The sequence below is a fragment of the Acanthopagrus latus genome, chromosome 3, assembly GCF_904848185.1.
Source record: "Acanthopagrus latus isolate v.2019 chromosome 3, fAcaLat1.1, whole genome shotgun sequence".
NCBI lineage: Eukaryota > Metazoa > Chordata > Actinopteri > Spariformes > Sparidae > Acanthopagrus > Acanthopagrus latus.
This window is the reverse complement of record NC_051041.1, coordinates 2225001-2240000: the sequence shown is the minus strand read 5'-3', so window position 1 is coordinate 2240000 and position 15000 is coordinate 2225001. Positions and strand designations below refer to the sequence as shown.

The window sequence follows — 15000 nt, the reverse complement described above, 5'->3', positions numbered from 1 at the left end:
TGGATCGTGGGAGTTTATCAGTGCGGCTGGAATGCAAACTGAACCGATGACAAAGCATTTCTCAAGCTGGATCTTACACAAACTGCAGGTCTGCACACCGTTACACCACAACACGCACGTCCACACAAAAGAGCCACGTCTATCTTATCTCGACGTTCCTACTTTTTTTGTCCGCTCTCATTCATTCATTCACATTTTGTCTTCCAGACGGTTTTAACCTTTGACCCTGGGGGCCGGCGGCGCCTCGCTCAACATGTCCTCACACCAAATGTCACACCCCCTGACATATTGAGAGTATATGAAGGCTCGGTGCAGGAGAAGGTCGGATGTCATATTTATAGGCTGACCTTTACTTCACCCGGCGCTGACCGACTTAAATAACTGTATATACGTTGGGAGGCGCGGAGCATTGTGACCATGTAAATGGCAACAGGTCTCAGATCGCACGCTGACCGGTGTCGACTTCAAGTCCAAGTCCTGACCAACAATGAACCGATCAAACCAAAACCTTCCTGTGTTTCTCTGCGTTCACCGTCTAGTAAGAAAAACAGTCGAAGCTCTCTGATTAAATGTCACGCGTCAAAGAAATAAAAGACATCTGAAGACTCAGCTCGGTCGTGTTGCTTAATAAACTGCCCTGCACACAGCCATCGATAACACACCGGACAGATGTTGCTCCATTGTGTTTGAACAGCGTGTCGACAGAACACAATGGATGAGAGTTCTGATCCGTGGAGATCCGGCCCGGCAGACTGATTATCCAGGAATAGACTTGGACGGTCTCTATGTGAAGGAGACACAGGAGATTTAATTTCAGAGACAGAGCTCTCAGTCAACAACACACGTGTCTTTATTTGGTTCTCAGCTTTAGGATTGGATTCGGTGATCTGCGACCCAAATATGTAGGTTCCCTTCAGGTCAGCGCTCACCGGGTCACAGAGCTTGAGGACATTTGGTAGAGTGGGTTTGTTTGCCGCAGTATTTTGTCGGAATAATTCTTTTTGCAGCTGCTACGAGCGCAGGAAAATAAATGTTAGCTGATTGTGATTTAATACGGTTTAGTGCAAATAGGTTCAGTAGCTGCGTGTTTCCTCCAACTCCTCCTTGATTACAACACAGAGAGTCGAGCTTCATCAACACACCCCGCAGGCCTACAGGTGTCACGGAGCAGCAAGAGACAAGTTCTCCAGCTCGGGCTGTCGTGATATCTGATTACTGTAGCTCACAATAAATATATTCTTGCCTCACTGAAAAATTTACCTTTTAAAGTCCCACAGTAGCGAGCTTCATCATCCCTGGAGTCAGAGTCCCGGTTGGAGCCGCTGTAAACCAGCTCCTCCACCGGTCTTGGAAGCCGGGCAGAGTCAGCTAATAGCACCGCTAGCTGCACAGCTAACTACACAGCGACCACAGCTACAGTTAGCAGCAGTTAGCTGCTGTCCCCTGTTGATTTGTTGTCTTACATATTGCACCTTTAAGAACAGAAGTCTCTGCAGCTGGTGAAGAAATGGTTTAATTGTTGATCACTAACTCTCCTCAACACGGAGCAGACAAGAGAATTAATTTAATAATGTACTCTATAATAATATTCTACAGCTGTCCAGTTAGCTGTAAATATAAACTATAGCTGCACGGCCGACGGTGATATAAAACTAATGACTGAGGCGGCAGTTTAAAGCCGGAGTGTGACATTTGCTCTCCTCTCTGTGCATGCTGAGGTTCACGTAGCACTGAGTTCCCTCCATCACATGACTGACTGTTACAGTGAACATGACACTGGACGGCAGGGTGCTGCTGCTGGTGGTGGTGGTGGTGGTGGTGAGGGGGGTGGAGAGGTCTGGCTCTGGACCAGTTTGAAAATCAACTGCACTGAACTATCTCACTACATTCACTTAAACTTTGTGTGTGTGAAGAAATAGTAAGAAAGTAATAAAGCTACAGAGATGGCTGTGTGATATTATGATGTGACAAAAATCAATTATACACAATATTAGACAAGTGTCACTTATTTGTGTAACATTTTTTATCACTCCAGGTCTTTAGATTCCAGTTTACTTCTCACAGATATGGCAGTGTCACTATAATAAGCTATTTAAATGATATTTTGTATGCTGACATATGCTAACTGTAGCACTGAAGTGTCAGTAACAGGATGATAGTAAATGGTAGAAACAGAAGACCCATAAAGTCAGCAAATTAACTCAGAGTCACTTAGTGATGTCTTAATAACGTTTGCTAATTAGCTAGCATCAGCCAGCATAAGCTAGCTTGGTGATACCAGACCGTAACATCTAGTTAAACTCCTGAATGTAGTTTAAACAATGGTGCGTTTTATTGTTTAAGTATTAAACTTTATGTCTAAGATGATGGTTGTGTGGCTTCTTCTTACAGCAATGTTGTTTATTTCATGATACATCTAAAAAAATCACTTTTTAGCTAGTATTTCGTACTCTGCCACTGTTGCTTAGCAACCACGTCGTGTAGCCCCGCCCACGAACAACTCATCATGGCGGAGGATCGATGTTTTATTAAAAATAGTCAATTAAAAACACACACTGTCACATTAAAACAAAGTGAAGTCCACCAGTGTGGTTGTAACTGAGCTCCAGGGACTTTATGTGTTTGTGTCACCTCTAAAAAAAGCTTCACACGACCTGTTTATTATTTAATTATGTCATCATTTAAAGTTGTGAATATTTGTATTTGTTTCTTTGTTACTCACGCTCAGTTACGTTTGTGTTAATATCAATGAACCTGTTCACGAGTGTCATGTTCAATAAAAAAAAAAAGTTTCACTCGACCTTGACATTTTGGTTGGGGGCGTGGCCAGCGGCGAGCTGCGGGGATAAATTGCGGTGAAACCTCCGCTCGTTCCCGCTGTCACTTCTCCCGCAGAGGTCGAACCGACTGAGGTGCATTCACAACCGGTACAGTTCAGCTTGTTCACCACCGTTTAATTCTTCTTCTTCTTCTTCTTCTTCTTCTTCTTCTTCTTCTTCTTCTTCTTCTTCTTCTTCTTCTTCTTCTTCTGTTTCTTCTTCTTCTTCTTGAAGTTGTTAAAATTGCATTTCTTCTTCTTCTTCATCTGCTTTGTTTTCTACTACTTCTTCTACTCCTTTTACTACTCATTCTTCTTCTTCATATTATTGAAGTTGTTAATAGCGCGTTTCTTCTTCTCTCTTTTTCTTCCTCTCCTCTGTGTTGTTAAAGTTGTTGAAATACTGTAGTAAAAGAGTTTTTGTTTAGTTTATTGTGCAACAGGTGTCAAACAGGCTGATTTTCTGGGCAGTTTTATTGAAAGTTTTAGTAAAATATTATAATTTGTCTTCTGGGCTTCATGTTGCAGCGTCCCACTGCTGCATGATTCTGTGTTTTGTGTTGTTTTTGGCTAAACGATGTATTAAATATGTGTTTAATCGTTTCCCTTGCAGTGAGGACTAGAACATACCAGACAAAATGGTGAAGATCGGAATCAACGGGTGAGTTCAAGCTTTTTATTATATTATTTTTTAAAATTTTACTCGCTCTACAACTCCACTGGTTAGTGTGCTGGTGTCCTCTCTCTCTCTCTTGACCACCGGGATAATCAAGCCTTAGCTACAGTCCACTTATTAATAGAAATAAAATGAAACAGCTGCAACACACAAACACTGGAAACCACATCAGCTGAAAATAGAAGACAACAGGTGGGGAAACAAAAAAAAAAACCTACTTGGGCACATCGATAATCCTCAAGTGCATCTTCCTCTTTAGCAATGTGACACTTCGGCATCCTCTGGCTCATTAAGTGAAACTTAGAGGTGTCTGATGAGTGTCGAAGGCTGCCAGCAAACACACAACCACCCACATGGACATGATGTGAGGATCAGAGCAGGGGAGCTTTCATATCCTGAATCTCTGATGTTATAATCATCCAGCAGACGGGAGAGTAGAAGGTCCGGACCCGGACGATGTTCCTCTGACCGTCAGATGATTATCTGAGAGTCGCTTTCTAATCATTTCACTCGGAGACCAGAGAGTAATCGAGTCAGTTGAAGGAGAGGAAATAGGAAATGAGGGTGTGAGTCAGTGAGGAGATGATGATACATTTGATGCTTTGGAGCTGAAACAATTAGTGGATCAATCAGTCAGTCGACAGTCTTTGAGTCCTGGATATTTGCTGGACAAAAAACGAAGGTGTCTTCTAAAGGTTGGAAAATAAAAACCTTCACGTGACAGTCGTAACTTTTCCTTTGAACAAGTCTTCATCTCAGAAACACTGCTGCTCTTTCCTGAGCCTCTTTATATTTCAGACTGTCTTTGTGCTGTCGAGGTGACAGGAGAGGACTGTGGACAGGACCCGTCTATCGTCTGGTTATTTATAGTCGGGCGGTGTTGTGGTGTCACGGTTGGCGTCCCCCTCTTTTCTCCACACCCTTCAGATCCCTCCAATCCCTCCTCTCTGCTCCGGCCCGTATCGCTGCCCTCCTCAGCTGTCACATTCCTTTTTATTCTCCCCCCCTCATCTATTTTTAACCCTCTAACCTTTCGGCTCGAGTTCAGAGATCATCCGGCCGGCGGTTCAGGGACGCTGCTCAGACTCGTGGATCACCAGGTGAAATGTTTTCCACCTCCTCCTCCTCCTCCTCCACCTCCTCCTCCATGAAGCAGCTGCTGTCGAAGCTGCAGGGAGATTCAGCTCGTTGATTCTGGCCTCGTACCAACACCGACACTGAGCCTCAGAAACAGAAGATGGGCTCCGGTCCACTTCCTGGTGGCTTGATTGCTTCCCAAAACTAACCGAGGAAAACGGCGATGTCCACTGACGCTTTCCATCCTGTGAAGGAGCCAAGTTGGCTCTCCGGAAAGATTAGGTTGACCTCAGTCGGTGTGAAGTCTGCAGGATCTTCCCACTGAGACGTGCACGTCTTATGTTTTGCATTATGGTTCAAATACAGATGAAAAGTTTCCCTACAGGGATAAATTAAAATAAAAAGCCCTGCAGCTGCAAATAACCTCGATCACGCTGATCAGATTCATACTTTTTCTGAGTTGCCAGGTCTTTATTTTGACTCTCCAGAATGCTGAAAACTAAGCAGACAGTTCTCTAAACTCAACATGTTGTTGTCACTTCAGTTTTAGGATAAATAGCTGGTATCAGAAACAGGAAACTCATCAAAACATCTCTTTATATGATAAACTCGACAAAAAGTCTGCACACAGTTGCAGCCTTATGGGTCATTTACTGATACATCCACAAGTGATGTTTCAAGCAAATGCACCTTGTTTATACTTTTTAAAAACGCAAGTTCTGGTCAGATGATGATACAAAGACACACCTCGACCAAAATATGACCCTGTTTTTTCATTAACACCGACACAAAGTTCTCAAATATCTGATTTAAAACAGAAACTGTCTAAAAGCAGAAGCCAGAATTAATTGCCAGCTTGCAGCTTCTGACACTAAAATACAGATGTATTTTGGTCGTTAACAAAGCCTAATTGTTTTGGCTGATTAAAACACTTGTTTGTTCATTCAGTATTTGTCGAAGATCCGTCAGGAAAACAAAAACCTTCATGTAAGAAATATTTCCTGCATGTCAGCCTTTCTACTTGACAAGCTCAGCTCTTGTTTGAATACAAATAGGCCGTATGAATATTTATCAATGGGTTTGTCACTGTTGATTTTGATGAATTGTAGATCGTCAGCAGCCGTCAGTCGGCTGAATCGTAGCAGCAGTGACCTTCCACCATCACTGACAACCTTGTTACCAACTTCCTGTTGCTCCTTGACTCCTGACCTTTCTGTAGATGGACGCTGTCTCTTATTTTGGCGCACAGACTGTGTGTTGTGTCTCTGTCACATGGTTTCAGTTTCAAAGTGTCCCACGAGAACATACAGTGAGAATGTGATGTGACCTTTGAGTGTTGGAGACACGCAACGTTACGCAACAGGAACACCTGGAGGATCAGAAATAGTCTCGTCACTGTGAGACGACGGCCGGCTGAAAGTCTTTGTCCTCGACTGAAGACGACTGGAGGCTGTAACACTTACTGCAGCTCTGAATTTGAATTTTAATGACTCTTGATTACTTTTAATTGATGCAGCTTTACAAATACGGCCAATTTATCTCTTGTAGCTCAGATTTTAGCTAAATCATTTTTAGTTAATTGTGTTTCTCAAACTCTGGTCATTTGTTATGTTCGCTTTTTAGTAATAAGACAAATATAGACAGTAGATGCCGAAAACAAAGTTAAATGTTAGTAAATGCTAAATAAATTATGAATTCATGTTAATAAGGTAACAAACAAGCTTAGGAAAGGTTTATCAGTGACATAATGGGGAAGTTATACTCAATAAATGTGTTTGTAATGCTATTAAAAACAATTTTGAGAAGCTTATAAGGCTTTTATCAACATTCTTAAGCATCTATATTCTGTTTTAAACAAGTTTCTTATCTTATATAACCTCAGTGAAGGAACCTCGGCAGCTTTTTTGATCATCTCGTTAACAAATATGTGGTTTGAACTGTAACTTGTCAGCGATAATCAGATGGAGGACGTCTTAACAACTCTAGGAACTCCCCCTGTGACAAACTAATAAAGTCGCTCAAGTTTTCATTGGATACATCGAATAGTGCAGTTTATCCCACAACGAGCTGCAAGATGACGTCTGCATCCCAAAGATATTCACGTTTCTTTCATAGAGGAGTAAAGAAACCAGAAAAATATTCACATGTAAGAAGCTGGAAATGCATCAAACATGTCAGATAAAATCCACCGCTGACTGAACATCCCCTCTCTGCAGGTTCAGCTCCTCTCACTATGACAGCAGCCATATTAGGTGTAAACTGGCTTTTGGCTGCCGATGCCAGCGATTGTTCTCTACAGTCAAGGTTGGCAGGCCTTGTATGGCCCTGCTGTCCTACACCGGGACTTTGTTAAGGTGTCAGTGCCACCTGCTGGTCAGAGAGAGAAAATGAGATTTACTCACACTGACCTCGTCCTCCTGCGTTTCAGATTCGGACGTATCGGCCGCCTGGTGACCCGCGCCGCCGCCACTGGAGGCAAGGTCGAGGTGGTCGCCATCAACGACCCCTTCATCGATCTGGACTACATGGTGAGAGGACCTGTTTCTCAGTTTATTCACACAGGTCTTTTCCTGTGAGATGCAGATATTGATCGTCTGGTTTTGCTCTCCTGCAGGTCTACATGTTCAAGTATGACTCCACTCACGGTGTGTGGAAGAACGGAGAGGTGAAGGCCGAGGGCGGCAAGCTGGTGATCGGCAACATGCACATCACGGTCTACCACGAGTGCGTAATCACCACACTTCAAGGTTTCTAGACATTTTTAACACAGTAGTTTTTTAACAGATTTACAAATTAAACCTCCCCTGTGTGTGATGATGTGCAGGAGGGACCCCGCCAACATCAAATGGGGCGATGCTGGCGCCGACTACGTGGTGGAGTCCACCGGTGTGTTCACCACCATCGAGAAAGCCTCCGTAAGTTCAACATGACGACAAGAAGAATCAGCAAAAAAGTGTAGAGGAGTAGATCAATATTGATATATAGATTTATTTTTTTTTTATGCGGTACAATAAATACAATCACAACCTTTGACGTCCTGTTTGTCCCGGCAGGCTCACCTGAAGGGCGGTGCTAAGAGGGTGGTGATCTCTGCCCCCAGCGCCGACGCTCCCATGTTCGTCATGGGCGTCAACCACGAAAAATACGACAACTCCATGAAGGTTGTCAGGTGAGTTAGTAACAAGCTCCGTAGTTGATGATAATGACCTTTAAAGTTGGACAGAATCATAAGCTGAAGTGAGGCGTGTGTGTCGATCCGTGGTGACGTCACCTGGTCGTCCTGTTTCCTGTGAACTGTGTTTCAAATCTGGCGAGGACAGATGTGAACATCTGGAGGCTTTTTAAAGTGCCCTGCCAAGAGGGGGGAAAAAAAAAAAACGAATGTCAAACCCAAGATCATCTCTTCAAATATCCCGAGTGTCTGTGCACTTCTGATGTCAGTAACTTTGGACGGTTTGTATGTGTGATGTGTTCTCGCCGTCTCGTCTCCACAGCAACGCCTCATGCACAACCAACTGCCTGGCTCCCCTCGCCAAGGTCATCAACGACAACTTCGGCATCGTTGAGGGTCTCATGGTAAATAACTTCTCATCCTCTGTACCCACTTCATGTACAACCTGTTTCAGACCAACAGAAGGAAATAACATTTAATTTTGAGCCAACTGACCAAACTGAACAATTGCTAAACACAAGTTATATTCTCAGATCAGCTCCTGTAAACAGCCAGAAACAACTAGTTGATGGTCGAGTTGATTTCCTAATAGACAAGATGTCATCAACAATTTCATTCATGAAGCATGAATCCGTCTTTTTAACTCGACCTTCTGCTCTCGCTCCTCCAGAGCACAGTCCACGCCGTCACCGCCACACAGAAGACCGTTGATGGTCCCTCTGGTAAGCTGTGGAGGGACGGACGTGGCGCCTCCCAGAACATCATCCCCGCCTCCACCGGAGCCGCCAAGGCCGTGGGCAAGGTCGTCCCCGAGCTGAACGGGTACGATCAACCCTCACCTGGTTTCACTTGACGTGTTGAGATGTTTTTATTTTGCGTCTGACTCTTGACCGTCTTGTTCTGACAGCAAACTGACCGGTATGGCTTTCCGTGTCCCCACCCCCAACGTCTCTGTGGTGGATCTGACCGTCCGCCTGGAGAAGCCCGTAAGTCTCCCCTGACCTTTTATAATATATATTCTGAAGATTCGTTATTGTTCCCATTTAACAGGCACCAATTTATCTGTTGCATTAAGGTCAAAAGGGAAGAAAGTCTTACAGCCCGAGTTGAATTTCAGCAGATTTGTCATCCACATCCCTCAGCTCTGTTATTTAAACTGAGATGCTGCTGCGCTCACATGTTTTTAACAGTTAAAATCCAGCTGCACTGTTGAAAACTAACCCTCAGTTTCTCTGTCCTGGTTTAATTATGATGTCTTGTCTCTTTGTCTGCAGGCCAAGTACGACGACATCAAGAAGGTCGTCAAGGCCGCTGCTGAGGGACCCATGAAGGGATTTCTGGCATACACAGAGGACCAGGTGCAGAAAACAAGATGAATTGTTTAATATATAATTATATGCCTGTATTCAGAACCACAGTCCAGTGTGCTTTTTATGGGGGAGTGTGTGTAGAGCCGTTCATGAGCCACAAGATGGCGGCACATCTGTAATAATACGGCTGATCAAGATGCGTTTGCAACTACAGATATTTCTACTTTTTGCATTAAATAAAACTACAAAAAATGCATTCAGCGGCATGAAACCAGCTTCTTCCAGATCATGTGACCAGCTCTGTTTTCTAACATGCATGTTTTAAACAGCCTCTGTTCGCCTCTTTCTGCTCAGGTCGTGTCCACAGACTTCAACAGTGACCCTCACTCCTCCATCTTTGATGCCGGCGCTGGCATCGCACTCAACGAGCACTTTGTCAAGCTGGTTTCATGGTGAGGACTCTGAACTGAACTGTGGTTTGACAAATATTATATATGAAAGTTACTTCATGTGAGTGATTGACGACAGAACCGGACCTCTGAAGGCCTCGTGTTCATCATTCATATCCAGCTGCAAGTTAGGAGAAGAGAACATTTTGTTTTTAGTCTGAAGGAGCCACAGATTGTTAGATTATAATCTACTGGCAGCATGAATATGACATCATCCCCACTCTCTCTGCTCACTGTTCGTCTGCAGGTACGACAACGAGTTTGGCTACAGCAACCGTGTGTGCGACCTGGTCCTGCACATGTTCAGCAAGGAGTAAAAGTCCTGCGACGATTTCCTCGTTCCTTCCCATGATTCCCTCTTCCGTCACCTTTTAAACTGGATGCCGTGCCATCCGCCCCCGGGAGCAAACTCTTCTACAACAAACACTAGCTGATAAGAAATACAAATGATAACGATGATATAATATCTTTTTATATGATGAAGTCACATCTGTTCTGTTCTGAATGGTCGTGTTGCACTAAACATGCACAGTGGCTCCTTTGCACTTAATAAAGTCCTCAGTCTGTGGAAACACAACATGACTGTTATTTCTCTTTATTTTTATTATTTTTGAAAGAGCTCAGATGGGCGTTTATCAGCCAGAATCCTGAAGCTGTTCTTAATTGTTCTGCGCAGACGAGTGACATTGAGATTAATGCAGAAAATACATTAATTTCTGGGAGAACTGCCAACGTTGAATTAATTTGTCCAACATTATTAAACCAAAAACGGAGAGAGAAGACAGGAGGGAAACATACAGTAGGTGCAGTTCTCTGTGGAGACATGTCACTCCTCATTATTTCATATAAATCATCCATCTCTCTCAATTAACTCTTAAGAATTGATCATGACGGTGTTACCGCTCCCAAAACGTTGAAATGTTAGTGGCTTTATTTATTCTGATTTTGTAATGTTTATTATTCATTCATTCATTTGGAGCAGTGGAGCTTAATGGCCCCGGCTCGAGCTCTCTGAGAGGACGAGGAAAAACTCCCAAAGATCTCAAACAGGAAATGGAAGAAACCTCGAGAGACTAGAATAAAAAAACAAAAACAATGTCACAATTCCAACCCTCCTCCTTTATCCGGGCTTGGGACCGGCAAAAGTGACCCGTAAGAGAAACTCTGGCGGAGTTAAAAAGTGTTTTTATTTCAGACGGCATCACTGATGGCTGGGTGTCAAACTGTCTTTTCCTGACTAGAGTTTCTTATCATGTGGGTTTAATTCTGTAGATTCTTCCTAATTGTTTAATCTAATGAATGCTAGTGGACGAACCAGAGCACCTGGTGACAACCCGCACAGAACCCCAGAGAACATCTTCACTTCATTTTCTTCATGAACCAGCGAGTGAATCTTTTCCACAGTGACTTCTTCTGTCCTGATGACTTCAGTCGAGACTCTGCAGCAGCACGCCTGCGTCTCTCTCTTTGACTGATAAACTTTGTTTGCGTCGCCTCCGAAGACGCTGCGTCTTCTTCCTCTTCTAGTTCTTCCAGACTGTCCCAGAAATAGTTCTGCTCTTCTGACTGTACCAGCATGATGTTCTCCTCTGACTCCCAGGCAGTTATTTCCTCGTCATTGTTCAGACGCTGGTTGTGGTCCAGGTGGTTCTCCCGGGACTCACTTGGCATGTCCTTCAGTCCATCCATATCGTAGAAGGATTCCATCAGCGCTTCCAGGTCATTTCTCAATGACACTAGCCTTAAGTTGGATAACCGCTTGAGTTCTGAACCCATGCTCTGGTTATCACCTCCTTGGTGAGAGTCACTATATTGTTCTGAGGGCTTCTTCTTCCGTCTGGTTGGACCCTGGCTGGTGCTGGTGCTGGTGCTGGTGCTGGCTCGGCTGTGGCTCTTCCTGTCCATAGCTTTGCGTTAGTTCTGTTGCTCAGTGAACACGTTCCTGCACTAAATGAAATGTTACTGAGATGTAAAGCTGCTGTAAACTTCTGATCAAAGCCACAAAGCAGTTCTGATGTTCTAGAATGTTGCTGGACCTTCAGTGCTAATCCATTCTAAAACATCAAAGCCTTTTAGCTACATTTGAAAGACAAACATTTTTAAACACACACACACACACACACACACACACACACACACACACACATATAGATATTGATATATATATATAGATAAATATAGCTTGGGCTGTAGTTTGTAGTAAAACTAATGAAACCGGAAGCGGCGTTGCTTCCGCGCACAATTACACCTGTTCCTACCTGAGCTGCATGAAGCTGAAGCAGTCCATCCACCCAGTGAGCTTCTAAACACATTTTCAGACTGGTGTCACTGAGTTCAGTGCTGAGTCTCAGATCAGTTTCTGGGAGAAAAGCCAAAATACAACCAAAGAGCTCCAACATTGGCAGCCGGCGGAGAGGACAGTGAGAGAGACAGTCTCAGGGTAAAAAGGAGATCCCCAGAAATGTCTGACACTTCAAATAACTGCCGATTATCTTATGAGAAAGAGGCGATGGAGGTTTCCGATATGTACACGTCTTTTTACAGGTCACTACGTAAGCTAGCTAATATTTTGAAAGTCAGACGCAAACCGCCATGAATAAGGCTAGCAAACGTTAGCGGTTAGCTAGCTGTCGTGAATCCGACCCATAAAGTGAATAACACATTCAGGATGCAAGCAAACCCATTTTAACTTGCAAAATGAACGTCTGCTGTACTTAACTCCCCTGCAAATTAATAAAGAGGCGTGTTAATGTGTTACAAGGTTAATTAGATTCCAACCGGATGGCTGCTAACTGCACTAGCCTGGTTATTAGCTAGCTAGCGTCAACCGTAAACATAAACCTGGGAGAGGCACTTAGCTATGTTAGCTATACCGTGATCAAACTGTAATCAATCAATATGACTAGAAAACTGTCCGAAACAAAGAAAACTGGCATTTTATTTGTTGAATACTGAAATACAAACGATTTTAAATCGCTTTTTTGATTATCTGTGTGACGTCACTGCAACAACAACAGTTATTTCCGGGTAGAAAACTGACCGTTGATGTGCATTAACTCGGCAAACTGATCTTATTTATTTATTTGTTTGTTTGTTTATTTATTTATTTATTTACATAATTTTTAGTTTTAACTTTACCTTTCAAAGATATACAGCAAAGACAGGCTGGTTTAACATATCTGACTTTTTTTTAATATATTGTGTTTCAAGCATCAAACGTGTATTTTAGATAAAGCAGACAACATGTAAATACTTTGAAACAACATCGTGAAAATGTGCAGTTAAATCATATGTAAGCAGGAGCGTCATGCAGCTGGTTTCTACTGTAAACAAACGTTGTGATTCGGTCTTACGTTTGGTGCACATCTACTCTGATCGCTACGGTAGCTCTGACAGACTCCCTGGTGCTCCTCTACTATCGTCAGTACGGTATGTGAGCGCTGCAGTCGTTCGCTTGTGTTTGTCGCTGGTCTCTGCTGCACCGCTGCTCGACACTCTTGCCTGGACTCGTTTAGCCTCATTATCTGGTGCCAGACTTAGTGTTCCCTCCTCTAAATACCAGGTACGGTGCTTGTATTTCTTTAAAGCGTGCAGAATATATCTCCGCGCCGCTTTATTCTGAGGCTTTAGAATAAAATCTGTATGACTGCGCGTCCCCGCTGATCCCTAGAAATCGCTGCTGCGTAAAAGTGCTGCAGGGTTCAGCTGCGTGTCTGTGAGTGAAGAGGCACCTGGTTGCGTTTGATATTAGTATTTTTTTTTATTATTATGTATTCCTCAGCATGAGTTCGCTGTGATATTCAGCTTGGAGTTTGTTATTCAGCTGCGCTCTGAGGCCCTTGAAGCATCCTTCAAACCGCAGTGTCTGACTCCAGCACGCAGCTCCTCTGCAGAAAGGTGAGCAGCGGGTGGAATCAGGAGGAGGGCTCATAGAAAAGGCAGCTAGGCCTGATTCTGGTCCAGGGGGAGAAAACAGATCATCTGGTTTGTAGAATTACCTGCAGAATCGAACACATAGAAGTCTGGGTTCATGCCGGATTTCGAGCACTTCAGATTTTCCTACTCGAGTATGAATCCGGTCCTGGGGGAGAGCGGTTTCCTGGCCCCGCAGCAGCATCATCACCAGATGACGGGCCAGACCGACTCCGCCATCCCAGAGCCTGGATACTTCCTGGGGGACCACGGCGGGTTTGGGCCCGATGGGCTGTCCGGGCTAGACCTGGGCTCCCTGCCACCATCGGGCCTCGCCTACCTGCACCTGAGCAACCCCCTGCACCGCGGGCCCCCGGCGGCTATGGCGCTGCGCAACGACCTGGGCTCCAACATCAGCGTCCTGAAGACCCTGAACCTGCGCTTCCGCTGCTTTTTGGCCAAAGTGCACGAGCTGGAGCGCAGGAACAAGGTGCTGGAGAAGCAGCTGCAGCAGGCGCTGGAGGATAACTGCGGAGGGGATGGTCACCAGAAGCCGCTCACCAAAGAGATGGGAGTCCAGACTGGATTTATTGGGCCTATCCCGCCCAGACCGGGCCTCATCCCGCTCCACAACGCCAACAACTCGGCCTACCTGCCCGGCGGCCTCCTCTCCCCGACCCTGAACCCTCCTCCTCTGTTTGACAACAAGTACCTGCTGGGGAACAACCTCAACCCGATCACCACGGACTCTAACTCCAACCTCACCACGTCTGGCTTCTCCATCAGCCCGGCCCTGAGTCCCACAGACCCGTCCAAAACCATCACCAACATCAACGAGAAACTGGCCTGTCACACCGGGACCAACACCAACAACGTCCTCCCTCCTCCCCCGCGCTTCCTCCCCGGGACCATCTGGTCCTTCAACCATACCCGCCGGTTCGGCACCGGGAGGGAGTCGTGCGTCACGGGTCCCGGAGTCTCCTGGACGCACCCGGACGGTGTCGGGGTCCAGATCGACACCATCACACCTGAGATCAGGGCCCTGTACAACGTGCTGGCCAAGGTGAAGAGAGAGAGAGACGAGTACAAGAGAAGGTAAGGGCTCTTCATCTCCACCTTCATCAGAGTCTCTTTAGAAATGTAACATGGCTGCATCGTTCAGATCTTCAGCTCTCATGAAGACGTCCAGTGTCTTGTTTCTGAAACACTGTGTGCAGTGATTTCCTTCTTATTCTTTTTAGGGTAAAGAATGATTTTCTTTAGAAGCGTTTGGAGTTTCGTGATCAACTTGTTAAGACAGGATGTCCTCAGGCATGAAATATTAACACACATATAAAATCACTCAACTGTTGTTGTGCCGTTACATCAGAAATACAGTCTATGAACATGATAAACAAAAACTTTAATGACTGTTTTATTCAGTTTTTCTTTCTGTTTTTCTGAAAGAATAGAGAAATAATCACAGTTTAAATGAAATAATTAATTTATAACATCAGACAGTGATACTGACCAACCCTGGGATGACCCACCTCACATTCAGACACAGAAGAAACTAAAAGAATAATGAATTTACAGAAACATCATGA

General features: G+C 44.6%; 2 protein-coding genes across 5 annotated transcripts in view; both read left to right on the top strand.

Annotated features, from left to right (window-relative positions):
* The first annotated feature begins 2819 nt into the window (after positions 1–2819).
* On the top strand, positions 2820–10079 carry LOC119016622 (glyceraldehyde-3-phosphate dehydrogenase-like). Of its 3 annotated transcripts, none has more exons than XM_037092643.1 (12): positions 2820–2927; positions 3432–3479; positions 7000–7099; positions 7186–7295; positions 7396–7486; positions 7625–7740; positions 8066–8147; positions 8414–8565; positions 8651–8729; positions 9018–9101; positions 9408–9505; positions 9750–10079. In XM_037092643.1, exons 2-12 carry the CDS (start codon positions 3457–3459, stop codon positions 9817–9819), a joined length of 1005 nt encoding a protein of 334 aa, XP_036948538.1. In that variant the 5' UTR covers positions 2820–2927; positions 3432–3456; the 3' UTR covers positions 9820–10079. The 3 variants fall into 3 exon arrangements, with proteins under 3 accessions (XP_036948538.1, XP_036948539.1, XP_036948541.1); XM_037092644.1 differs by having other exon boundaries at positions 2836–2912; XM_037092646.1 differs by lacking the exon at positions 2820–2927 and adding an exon at positions 3266–3284.
* Positions 10080–13496: 3417 nt separating this feature from the next.
* The window catches only part of iffo1a (intermediate filament family orphan 1a), a 14734-nt gene continuing 13230 nt past the window's right edge, over positions 13497–15000 (top strand). For both annotated transcript variants that reach the window (XR_005074211.1, XM_037092629.1), the window contains exon 1: positions 13497–14509. Coding sequence is in view for 1 of the 2 variants with exons in the window: in XM_037092629.1 (XP_036948524.1) it covers positions 13533–14509 (977 nt within the window). In the remaining variant the exon portion in view is untranslated. The remainder of the gene's footprint in view (positions 14510–15000) is intronic.

What these genes read in the sequence shown, in the direction of transcription:
- LOC119016622 (XM_037092643.1), top strand. Translation starts at nt 3,457, where the DNA reads ATGGTGAAGATCGGAATCAACGG. An exon ending in GTCGTCCCCGAGCTGAACGG is followed by an intron (nt 8,566 to 8,650) that starts GTACGATCAACC and finishes TTGTTCTGACAG; the next exon opens with CAAACTGACCGGTATGGCTT. An exon ending in CCGTCCGCCTGGAGAAGCCC is followed by an intron (nt 8,730 to 9,017) that starts GTAAGTCTCCCC and finishes CTTTGTCTGCAG; the next exon opens with GCCAAGTACGACGACATCAA.